The 12689-nt window shown below is 45.6% G+C and overlaps 1 protein-coding gene across 1 annotated transcript in view; it reads left to right on the forward strand.

The window, feature by feature from the left end:
- The window catches only part of bmp6 (bone morphogenetic protein 6), a 114859-nt gene that overhangs the window by 56931 nt on the left and 45239 nt on the right, over positions 1 to 12689 (forward strand). The window contains exon 3 of the mRNA XM_080193873.1: positions 10574 to 10722. Within this exon, the coding sequence (XP_080049999.1) occupies positions 10574 to 10722 (149 nt within the window). The remainder of the gene's footprint in view (positions 1 to 10573; positions 10723 to 12689) is intronic.

Below are 12689 nucleotides of genomic sequence, written 5' to 3' on the forward strand. Positions count from 1 at the left end.
ATCAGCCTGGTAAACCTTCACAGGGCTCCTTCTATAGCAAGGACAACCTTCCTCAGGTGAGGAATGGTGAAGTGGGAGTAAAAGAGGGGTAGGAGATAGGGGAGGGGAAGAGTGGGGAGGTGGGAGTAGGGGGGCAGGAATGGGGAGGTGGGAGTAGGAGGATTAACTATGGTGAATGTGTGGGAGTTATGGGGATAAGGTGGGTGAGGGGGTTTGGGATGCTCTGTCAGAGTCAGTGCAGACTCGATGGGCCGAATGGCCTCTTCTAACTATTGATTCGATGATTCCACAATTCTGAGTTAGAGAGGTAATTCAGCACAGGTTAAGCAGAGGAAATAGCAGGGCTTGGGACAAGCACAACTATCTCTCTAAAGAGTCTGCATAAGCGAGGATGGGCTGCATGGCGGCTTCCTGTGCTGGGATTGAGTCCCTGGGGCAACCACTTTGGGATATTGCTACCTCAACATAACTGTTCCATTGAGCAGCCAGTGATCCTGATCCAGTTTTTATCCTGTCCGGGTCTTGCTGATTCCCACCACATCAAGTTTAAATAGTAGCCACTTTTTCCAAGTGCTTCTTTGGAGATCGTCTTGTTGTAGCGACTCTCCGCTGTACTATTCTTGAGTTGTCATGATGTTGGAGAGGGTTGCAGAAAAGATTCAGGAGAATGGTTCCAGGGATGAAGAACTTCAATTACAGGGAATGGGTTGGTGAAACGGGGGGTGACTTCTCTGAGGAGAAATTGTGTTCAAAATGGCGAGTAGCTGTTCCTGTTGTCTGCAGGATCAGGAACCAGAGGACCCCTGGCTTAAAGAGAATGGTGAAAGAAACAAAGTTGGAATGAGGAAAGTGTTTGGGATCTGGAGTATGCTGCCTGAAAGAATGGCATTGACAGATTCAAACATGGCTTTCAAAAGGGAATTGGGCGATTAGCTGAATAAAAATAATTTGCAGGGCTACAGGGAAAAGGCAGGGAACTAAGTGACTTGCACATGAGTTGGCATGGTACCTTTTTTATTCATTTGTGGGACATGGGCGTCGCTGGCCAGCTAACATTTATTGCCCATCCCTAGTTGCTCTTGGGCAGTTGAGAGTCAACCACATTGCTGTGGCTCTGGAGACACATGTAGGTCATACTAATTTCCTTCCCTAAAGGATGTTTATGAATCTGGTGGTGTTTTCCGACAATTGCCAATGGTTTCATGGTCATCAGTAGATTCTTAACTCCAGATTTTTTTTTTAATTGAATTTAAATTCCACCATATTCCCTGGTGGGATTGGAATGCAGCTGCCCAGATATTTAGGTGAGTTTCTGGATTAGTGGTCTATCAATAATACCACAAGGCCATCATCTCCCCTGACCTCTTTCTATATTGTAACCATTCAATGATTACTCAAAATCAACAGGAAGTGAGGCGATGGGCTAGTGGTATTATTGCTAGACTATTAATCCAGAAACTCAGTGGGACCCGGATTCGAATCCTGCCTCAGTAAGTGTTGAAATTTGAATTTAATAAAAAGTATCTGGAATTAAGAATCTACTGATGGCCATGAAACCATTGTCAATTGTTGGAAAAACCCACCTGGGACTCTAATGTCCTTTAGGGAAGGAGATCTGCTATCCTTACCTGGTCTGGCTACGCGTCACTCCAGAGCCACAATAATGTGGTTGACTCTCAGCTAACCTCCAAGGGCAACTAGGAATGTGCAATAAATGCTGTGATGGGGAGATGCTGGCGTTGAACTGGGGTAAGCACTGTAAGAAGTCTCTCGACACCAGGTTAAAGTCTAACTTGTTTATTTGGTAGCACGAGCTTTCGGAGTGTCACTCCTTCAGGTTTGTTGCTTTCAGGAGTGGCGCTCCTTTTTCCTGAAGAAGGATTGACACTCCGAAAGCTTGTGCTATCAATAAATGCTGGCCAATTAGCAACACCCGTATCCCATGAATGAACTTAAACAGAAAAGGCAGGGAGTCTGTCCCCTGTTAGGTTATTACCGTGCAGGTAAACTGGTCCCGTACAAGTATAATCAAGAACTGTGTTGTCTAGGTTTAGCCCACAGTTTACTGCTTAGTTTCCCGAAGAGAGCTTGAAAGTGCCTCAGCCCACTAATCCAGGGCGTCTCTATCACTGACTGTTGCACAAGGTTGAGATTGATATTGAAGACAGTTTTGCTGTGCTCCCATCCCAAGCTCTCATCACAAGAATGCAACATCACTTGGTGATCCAAAGCCAGTATATGATAATGAAAGGGATGGATAGGGTAGAGGTGGAGAGATTCTTCCTGCTTAGAAAGGATAGCAGGACTAGAGGGCACAGCCTCAAGATAAGGGGGGGGCAGTTTAGATCAGAGTTGAGGAGGAACTTCTTCACTCAAAGGGTGGTGAATCTCTGGCATTCTCTGCCCGTTGAAGTGGTAGAGGCTACCTTGCTAAATATATTTAAGTCATGGGTAGATAGGTTTCTGATAGACAAGGGAATTAAGGGTAATGGGGAGAGAGCGGGAAAGTGGAACTGATCCACTTCAGATCAGCCATGATCTTATTGAATGGTAGGGCAGGCTCGAGGGGCTAGATGGCCTACTCCTCCTATTTCTTATGTTCTTATTTAGGAATAACTTCCCCACTAGAAACACCTCACCAAGCTATCACTGAAGATCCAGAGAGAAACGACCTGATAATAGACTAACTGGGAAAGTTAATGCACAAATATTGCATTCGCTCAGTACTAACTCTGATTCTTGATTTAATTTATTATTGTCACATGTATTGTTTCTTGTAAGCTATATGGGTAAAGTATACCGTACATAGAGAAGAAAAGGGTGGTGAGTCAGTGTTACAGTCATAGTTAGGGTGTAAAGAAAAGTTAACTTAGTGTGAGGCAGGTCCATTCAAAAGTCTGACAGCAGCAGGGAAGAAGCTGTTCTTGAGTCGTTTAGTATGTGTCTTCAGACTTTTGTACCTTTCTCTCAATGGAAGAAGGTGGAAGAGAATGTGTCTGGGGTGTGTGGGTGCTTGATTTTGCTGGCTGCTTTTCTGAGGCAGCAGCAAGTGTAGATAGAGTCAATGGGTGGGAGGCTGGTTTAAGAGAGAGACTGGGCTGCATTCACAACCCTTTGTAGTTTCTTGCAGTCTTGGGCAAAGCAGGAGCCATACCAAGCTGTGATACAACCAGAAAGAATGCTTTCTGTGGTGCATCTGTAAAAGTTGGTGAGTCGTAGCTGACATGCCCAATTTCCTTTGTCTTCTGAGAAAGTAGAGGTGCTGCTGGGCTTTCTTAACTATAGTGTCGGCGTGGAGGGACCAGGACAGGTTGTTGGTGGACACCTAAAAGCTTGAAGCTCTCAACCATTTCTACTTCATCCCAGTTGATGTAGACAGGGGCATGTTCTCCACTATGCTGCTTGAAATCGATGACAATCTCCTTCATTTTGTTGACATTGAGGGATAGATTATTGTTGCTACACCAGTTCACCAGATTTTGAATTTCCTAAACTTGAAAATCAAATTGGACGGAAATGTGGCTGCACAGTCAGGTGTATAAGGAGTATAGTAAGGAGCTGAGGTCACAGCCTTGTGGGGCACCAGTGTTGAGGATGATCGTGGGGGAGGTGTTGTTGCTTGTATACTTAGTGATTGTGGTCTGTGGGTTTGGAAGTTCAGGATCCAGTCCAGGCGGTTCCAGTCTTTGTTATCTAGGTGTTCTAGAGTTGAGTGTAGGGCTTGGAAACTGGCATCTGCTGTGGACCTGTTGCAGTGGTACATGAACTGTAGTGGACCCAGGCAATCTGGGAGGCTGGAATTAATGTGTGCAGTAACTAGCCTTTCAAAGCATTTCATAATTATGGATGTCAGAGCCACCGGACAGTAGTCATTAAGACGCGCTGCCTGGCTTTTCTTTGATACTGGGATGATGGTTGTCGTCTTGAAGCAGATAGGGACCTCAGACTGGCATAAAGAAGTTGAAGGTGTCTGCGAATATTCTTGCCAGTTAGTCTGTGTAGGATGTGAGTGCTTGTCTGGGTACCCATCCGGGCCGATTGCTTTCTGCGGGTTGCCTTTGAGAAGGCTGCTCTGCGCCTGCAGTGGTGACCTCAGATACTTGTTCATTCAAGGCTTCCGAGGTGGAGGGCATGCTCTCGCTGACATCTTGCTCAAAACGGGCATAGAATGCATTGAGCTCGTCAGGGAGAGGTGCATTGGAACTGGCAATTTGGCCTGCTTCCATCATGTCTTGCCGAACTTGTCATAGTCGGCGGGGGTCTGTGTGGCTAGCCTGGGACTCTAGCTTGGGCTGGTACAGTTGCTGCTCAACTGGAGAACGTGGAACTTTAGTTAAACCCATCTAACCACAACTCATTGTCATAAAATTAACGAACAATAAGAATAATAACAGACCAGCAAATACTGAATGGCTATAAACGTTTCATTGAAGTATGTGGCCTACGAACGTCAGGCAGCATAATGAAGGAAGAACCTTCCAGAGAAAATCTAGGGGATGCTACAATGACAGCACACTGGCACAGTGTTAGCACTGCTGCCTCAGAATGCCAGGGACCCAGGTTCGATTCCCGGTTCGGGTCACTGTGTCTGTGTGGCGTCTGTACACTCTCCCTGTGTCTGTGTGGGTTTCCTCTGGGTGCTCCAATTTCCTCCCACAGTCCAAAGATGTGTGAGTTAGGTGGATTGGCCATGCTAAATTGACCCAAGTGTCAGGGGGATTAGGGTAAATACGTGGGGCTATGGAGAATAGGCCTGCGTGGGATTGTTGTTGGTGCAGGTTCAATGGGCCGATTGGCCTGGTTCTACACTGTGGGGATTCCAGCTCCCGCTGTTCAAAGGTATTTTGGGGAGATGTCTTCTGTGGAATTGTCAGCCAGAGACCAATTTGGACGTGGCCAGCAATTCTCCTCATGGAACAGGATGGGGAAGGACTGCATCCCCTCAAACCCCTTCCGCAGCCTCTCCCGATGAGAGATGGTCTGGCTGGAAACAGACGCACCATCCCTGGTATGGCCTCAACTGTTTACCATGAGTGGTGAGTGATCAAGCCTTGGGGACTTGAACAAAAGGGCCCTCTGTAGCTGTGGGGCAGTTGAGGACACGAAACCTCTGCGTGACTGGCTGCTCAATCCCACCAGGATTTTCCAGGCTTTGCAATGCCAATCCTGAGGCTGCCGGATGACTCAAGCCTGAAAGAGGCCAGTCTAAGACCATTGCCACTTTTTTGCCTTGTGCGTCTGCTTTATAGTTTGTCTTTTTTCAATCTTTATCATACCTACAACACCTTTTTCTTTTACCCAATTTAATGTAATAAACAACTGAAACCACAGGAGGAGGTATTAGGGCAGATGACCAAAGAGAGAGGTTTTAAGTAATGTGTTAAAGGAGGAAAGTGAGGTTATATGGGCAGCACAGTGGTTAGCACTGCTGCCTCACTGCCCCAGGGAGCCGGGTTCAATTCCAGCTTTGAGTCGCTGTCGGTGTGGAATTTGCACATTCTCCCCATGTCTGCATGGGGTTCCTCTGGGTACTCCAGTTTCCTCCCACAGTCCAATGATTTGTGGGTTAGTGGGGTAAATTTGTGGGATTACAGGGACAAGGTGGGGTAGAGGGCTTGGGCAAGACACTGTAATAGACAGTCAGTGCAGATTTGATGGGTGGAATAGCCACCTCCTGCACTGTAGGGATCCTGATTTCTATTCGAGTCCAGGGAGCGCCCCACCAACTGTACCCATGGTCACTGGTGGAGCGATTTAAACGCAGTCAAAGAAATGTATAAAACCAATTTAGAAAATAGCAATGGCAAACTGCTTTCCGTAGTTTGATTTTGATTTTTGATTTGATTTATTATTGTCACATGTATTGGTATACAATGAAAAGTATTTCTTGCACACTTTACAGACAAAGCATACCATTCATAGAAAAGGAAAGGGAAGAGTGTAGTGTTACAGTCATAGCTAGGGTGTAGAGAAAGATCAACTTAGTGCATGGTAGGTCCATTCAAAAGCCTGATGACAGCAGGGAAGAAGCTGTCCTTGAGTTGGTTGGTAGGTGATCTCAGATTTTTGTATATTTTTCCTGACAGAAGAAGGTGGAAGAGAGGATGTCTGGGGTCGTGGAGTTTTTGTTTATGCTGGCTGCTTTTCTGAGGCAGTAGGAAGTGTAGACGGAGTCAGTGGATGGGAGGCTTCATTACGTAATGAACTGGGCTTCATTCACAAACCTTGGTAGTTTGCTGTGGTCTTGGGCAGAGCAGGAGCCATACCAAGCTTTGATACAACCAGAAAGAATGCTTTCTATGGTGCATCTGTAAAGGTTGGTGGGTGTTGTAGAGGATATGCCAAATTTCTTTAATCTCTTGAGAAAGTGGAGACTTTGGTGGGCTTTCTTAAGTAGAGTGTTGACATGGGGCATTACTCCAAGGTAATTGGGCAGGAACTCATCAAAAAAGTAATTGGTATCAATGATTCCAGCTACTTCTCAACAACTTCCGTTTTAAATGTTCCTGGACTCTGAGGGTCTTACCCATCCCTCTCTTGTAGGGCTGTGCTGAATCCACTCTGACCACACATTTCAGCAATCTGTTCTCCCGTAAAACATTTCTGCGATCCAGTTGAACTTTCTTTGTGTGTTGATGCCCCACCTTCAGCGTGCCCCTCCTTATTCAATATCCTTTTGTGGGTGTCGTTGGCTCGACCAGTATTGGTCGCCCATCTCTAATTGCCCTTGAACTGAGTGTCTCACTTGGCCATTTCAGAGGGCAGCTGAGAATCAACCACATTGCTGTGGCTCTGGAGTCACATGTAGGCCAGACCAGGCAGATTTCCTTCCCTAAAGGACATTAGTGAACAAATGGGGTTTTTACAACAATTGACAGTGGTTTTGTGATCATCATTGGCCTTTTTATAATTGGATTGAAATTGCATCATCTGCAACAGATTGAGTACTGGGGACCTCAGTTGCTGGTCCAATGCAAATACCACTGTGCCATTGTCTCCCTCTTATTGGGTGGAATTTTCCACGGCACATTTCCTGGCAACGTGCAACGGCAGGATCCTCTGGTCCTGCTGACCTCTACAAGGTTTGGCATGCTCAGCACTCTCTGCAGTGGGGGAGGGGGCCGGCGTAGGCAGAACCAGAAGATTTGATTTGATTTATTATTGTCACAATTATTAATGTACAATGAAAAGTATTGATTCTTTCATGCCAAACAAACAAAGCATACTGTTCATAGAGAAGGAAATGAGAGTGCAGAATGTAGTGTTACAGCCATAGCTAGGGGATTGAGAAAAATCAACTTAATGTGAGATAGGTCCATTGAAAAGTCTGATGGCAGCAGGGAAGAAGCTGTTCTTGAGTCGGTTGGTACATGTCCTCAGACTTTTGTATCTTTTCCCCGCTGGATAAAGGTGGAAGAGAGAATGTCCGGGCTGCGTGGGATACTTGATTATGTTGGCTGCTTTTCCAAAGCAGTGGAAAGTGTAGACAGAGTTAATGGATGGGAGGCTGGTTTGCATGATTGATTGGGCTACATTCACAACCTTTTGTAGTTCCTTATGGTCTTGGGCAAAGCAGGAGCCATACCAAGTTGTGATGCAACCAGAAAGAATGCTTTTTATAGTGCATCTGTAAAAGTTGGTGAGAGTCATAGCTGACATGCCAAATTCCCTTTAGTCTTCTGAGAAAGTAGAGGCATTGGTGGGCTTTCTTAACTATAGTGTTATCATGGGAGGAACCAGGACAGATTGGTGATCTGGACACCGAAAAACTTGAATCTCTCGACTCTTTCTATGTCGTCCCCATTGATGAAGACGGGCATGTTCTCCTTTTACACTTCCTGAAGTCAATGGCAATCTCCTTTGTTTTGTTGACATTGAGGGAGAGGTTATTGTTGCTGCACCAGTTCACCAGATTCTCTATCTCATTTCTGTACTCTGTCTCATCATTGATTCTGCAGATGGGAAGGGCTGGAAAATTTTGGCCATTATTTTAGACTTTTGGACAGTGGCGTTTCAATGAAGCAATGTTCCCTAATCAGCGCCTCTGATTTCTGAGAAATATCAGCGCTAAATGATTTATAGGCATTTGATTTGATGAATTGCAATCTGATGGAGCTATGATGGACTGTTTTCCTCATTGTGTCTGTCTCTCTCTCCCTCACACTCAGATTCCAGTGTAGAAACATTGCTAAGAATTAAATTAATTTCAAATTCATTCTGACATCCTGAATCTTTAAAATTCATTTGATGGGTAGTGGGTGTCGCTGGCTAGGCCAATATTTATTACCCTGCCCTAGTTGCCCTTCAGAAGGTGATGGTGAGCTGTTTTCTTGAACCACTGCAGTCCCTGGGGTGTAGGTACATCCACAGTGCTTTTAGGGAGGGAGTGCCAGTATTTGACCCAGCAACAGTGAAAGAACAGTGATATATTTCAAAGTCAGGATGGTGAGTGGCTTAAATAGGAACCAAAAGAGAGATTTGCACTTACACAGTGCCTCTCACGATAAGAGACTTTCCAAAGAACTTGACAGCCAATGAAATACTTTTGAAATGTGATCACGGTTGCAATGTAGAAAACATGGCAGCCAATTTCCACACAGCAAGCTCCCATAAAAAAAATCTGTCTTTGTGATGTTGATTAGGGGATGAATGTTGGCCAGGACATGTGCTCGCAGTTAAAATTCTCATCCAAAAGGGTGCACCTCCGACAGTGCTGCACCCCCTCAGTACTGCACTGGGAGTGTCAACGTCAATCTTTGCATCCATTTTTGAAATGAGCCTTGAACCCACTACCTTCCGCTTCTGAGGCGAGTGTGTTACCAACTGAGATACTTTAGACAGAAAAAATTATTCATATTCATAAATACTCCTCCCTGCCTCTATCAAGATTTAACTAACCCCAATCAGTCAATCGAATAACTGGATAATTAATACCACAATCGCTTAGTATCTTCCTTATTTGTGCACACACTGCCTCATCTTGAATCCTTGCCTTGAGGAGCTGGTGAAATTTTGTCACTTAATTGCCAAATTGCACCCAATCTGTGTTAATTCCTTCCTGCAGTCAGTAATTCTTAAGAACAACTACATCCTCAATGCTCAAAACTCCACCCTCCCATATGTCTTTGAAAGCAGTCGAGAAAGTCAGCTCCTGCAGGCCTTTTGGTTGCTTTCCAAAGTTAACACCTCCACCTCCTTGTGCGTTTTAAAACTGCAGACACTTGCTTTACTCTGTGACTCAAGCAGGGGTCTCTCACTCCGATCCCAAATTTCTTTTCTCGTTCATTGTTGGGATGTGGGTGTCGCTGGCCAAACCAGCATTTATTCATAGAATCCCAACAGTGCAGAAGGAGGCCATTCGGCCCATTGAGTCTGACCACAATCCCACCCAGGCCCTATCTCCTTAATCCCCATGTATTTACCCTGCTAATCCTTGGTCAATTTAGTACGGCCAATCAACTTAACCCGCACATCCTTGGTACGTGGGAGGAAACTGGAGGAAACCCATGCAGACATGAAGAGAACATGAAAACTCCACGCGGTAGTGACCCAAGCAGGATTCAAACCCGAGTCCTTGGCGCTGTGAAGCAGCAGTGCTAACCACAATTTCAGGAGGTGGTGGTGAGCCACTGCAGTCCACGTGATGAAGGTTAATTTAATGTAGTGGTTTGTAACAACTGAATAGTTTGCTATTTGAGAGTAGTTGAGAGTCACCCGCCTTGCAGTGCATCTGGAGTCGCATACAGGCCAGACTAGGTGAGGAATGAGATGTCCTTCCCTCAATAATAGATTCTTAAAACAAATTTGGTAGTTATGTTATCACTGTTAAATGATTCTAGGTTCCTTATAAATGTAATTTGATTTCCTCAACTGGCTTGGTGGGTTTTGAACTCACATTTGATTTAATGGTCTGGAACACTTTGGACAAGTGGGTGGTACAGTGATTGGCACTGCTGTCTCACAACGCCAGGGACCAGGTTCAATTCTGACCTCGGGTCACTGTCTGTGTGGAGTATGCACATTCTCCCCATGTCTACATGGGTTTCCTCTGGGTGCCCTGGCTCCCTACCACAGTCACTAAGATGTGCCGATTAGGTGGATTGGCCATGCTAAATGCTCATCGTTATGGGGATAAGGTAAGGTGGTGGGCCTGGGTGAGATGCTGTATCAGAGAGTTGGTGCAGACTCTGTTGTGCTTGATGCCATTGGACGAAGCTCTGGAACTTTCTAGAGCAGAGTGTGCGTCTGGCCTTGCTGGTTTGTGTACGGAGGGAGCTGAATATTTTTTCCAGTGATAGAGGGGCAAAAATTGGCTTTGATACTGAATTAATTGCCGGTACGGCATAGGTGAGACATTTGGTAAGCATCTGGCACTCATCAATTATGGGTGAATGTCAAAAATACCGTTTAGTTTTGGTGATGGGTGTTTTTGTCGTAAATTTCTATCGGAAAAGAATTCGGAGTTTATTTTTGGAAATCTGACTGTGTGGTGAAGCGTGAAAACCTTTGCGGTTTTATACAGGAGTGTTCTGAGATTCAAAAGTTTTTTTTTTCCTTCCTTCCCCTTTGGCAGGGATACCGATTTGTTCCTGCTGGATACTCGGGTGGTTTGGGCCTCGGAAGAAGGCTGGCAGGTTTTTGACATCACAGCCACGAGCAACCTATGGGTGATGAGCCCACAGCACAACCTGGGACTGCAGCTGCATGTACACACATTGGATGGTGGGTAGACATGAGCATTTCTGCTCCTTACAAATGGAGGGTCAGCTTCCCTGTGTTAACTGCCTTATTGCTTTTAAGTTTAAGCTTAACTATTGCGCAAAGTAATATTCAGCTAAGTTGTTTAAGTTAAAATGAGAGTGATGTATCCTTTCCTACTATTAATATGTCCCTTTAATAGCTAAATCTGCATGAGAGAATCCCTACAGTGCAGAAGGAGGCCCATTGAGTCTCCAACACAATCTCACCCAGGCCCTCTCCCCGTAATCCCACGTATTTACCCTGGTAGTCCCCCGACACTAAGGGGCAATTTAGCATGATCAATCAATCTAACCCACACGCCTTTGGAGGGTGGGAGGAAACTGGAGCACCCGGAGGAAACCCACGCAGACTCGGGGAGAACGTGCAGACTCCGCATAGGTGGTGACCCAAGCTGGGAATCAAATCCGGGTCCCTGGCGTTGTGAGGCAGCAGTGCTAACCACTGTGCCGTCCAATGTGCAGGAATAAACTCAGCAGGTCTGGCAGCGTCATTGGAGTGAGAGACAGAATAGTAGAATTAATAAAGTGTGGAAAAGGCCCTTTGGCCCATCGAGTCTGCACCAAGAGACACCTGACCTCTCACCTAATTCCATTTACCAGTACTTGACCCACAACCTTGAATGTTACGTTATGCCAAGTGCTCATTCAGGTACTTTCTTAAAGGCTGTGAGTTATCCCACCTCCACCACCCTCCCAGGCAGTGCATTCCAGACTGTCATCACCCTCTATCAACACATCCTCCCTAAACCTCCTGTACCTCACCTCAAATTCGATCCACTTTAGCATGCCAAAGTATTGGATTCCCAAACCTGTCGTGTCTTCCCAACGCCTTTCCTGTTTTTTTTTTTGAATATAAATTTCTGAAAAGCGTTATTCCTTGGGAATGAAGTTGAATCAAATCTGCCTCTTTGAGTCCAGTCAATTAATTTTTGTCACCCCTTTTGACATAGTGGTTAGCACTGCTGCCTCACAGTGCCAGGGACCTGGATTCAATTCTGACCTCGGGTGAATGTCTGTCTGTGCAGGGTCTGCATGTTCTCCCCGTGTCTGCATGGGTCACCTCCGGGTGCTCTGGTTTCCTCCCACAATCCAAAGATGTGCGGGTTAGGTGGATTGGCCATACTAAATTGCCCCTCACTGTCAGGGGGTGTAGGAGGGTAAATACATGGGGTTACAGGGGTAGGAGCTGGGTGGGATTGTTGTTGGTGCAGACTCGATGGGCCAAATGGCCTCCTCCTGCACTGTAGAGTCTATGATCTAACACTGGAGTAAATGTTTTCTATTAATTGATTTCCTCTTGGATTATTGGAAGGAGGGGTTTGAGGAGAAACACTTTACCTGTGGCAAGATTATTGAGTGAGCTATAAAATGTGCATATACAGGAAATCTGTATATCCAGGAACTTGGCAGAGTGCATGTTCCTTTATGAATAGTAGTGACTTGTCTTCCAAAGCGGTTTTTGTATGATAGTATCAGGTTTTCTTTTTCCATCCCATCTGTATTTACAGTGCTGCAGATGTAATCTTTTCTGTTGACAGTGCTGCGGCTGTTTCCAGCATGCAACCATTCTGTTATTTTTAGTTGGCTGTTGGCAGGTTTTTATCTCTGCTGGAGCTTGCGAGCTTGACCGTTCTTCCTGACGCGAATGCAGGAAATATTCCTTTCAGGATCCTCTGGTTCCTTCCTGTGGATTACAACTTTTGCCGCCCTGCAGGTTTAATCAGCAGGATCGAAGCAATTCATAAAAGGGAAGTAACGGAGTGAAGTAGCTAGCGTCCGACCTGGCCTGGGTCTGCCGGCCCTCAATAGGGATGGGGTTCAAACGGGGAAAGGATCGGACACCATCTTTTCATGACCACAGTGGTGTGAATCCCAATATTTTGTCATTGGGATTCTGAAGAGCCAAACACTGCATAAAGCTTAACTAGA

This window comes from Carcharhinus amblyrhynchos, chromosome 8, assembly GCF_965287045.1.
Source record: "Carcharhinus amblyrhynchos chromosome 8, sCarAmb.v2.hapA, whole genome shotgun sequence".
Lineage (NCBI taxonomy): Eukaryota > Metazoa > Chordata > Chondrichthyes > Carcharhiniformes > Carcharhinidae > Carcharhinus > Carcharhinus amblyrhynchos.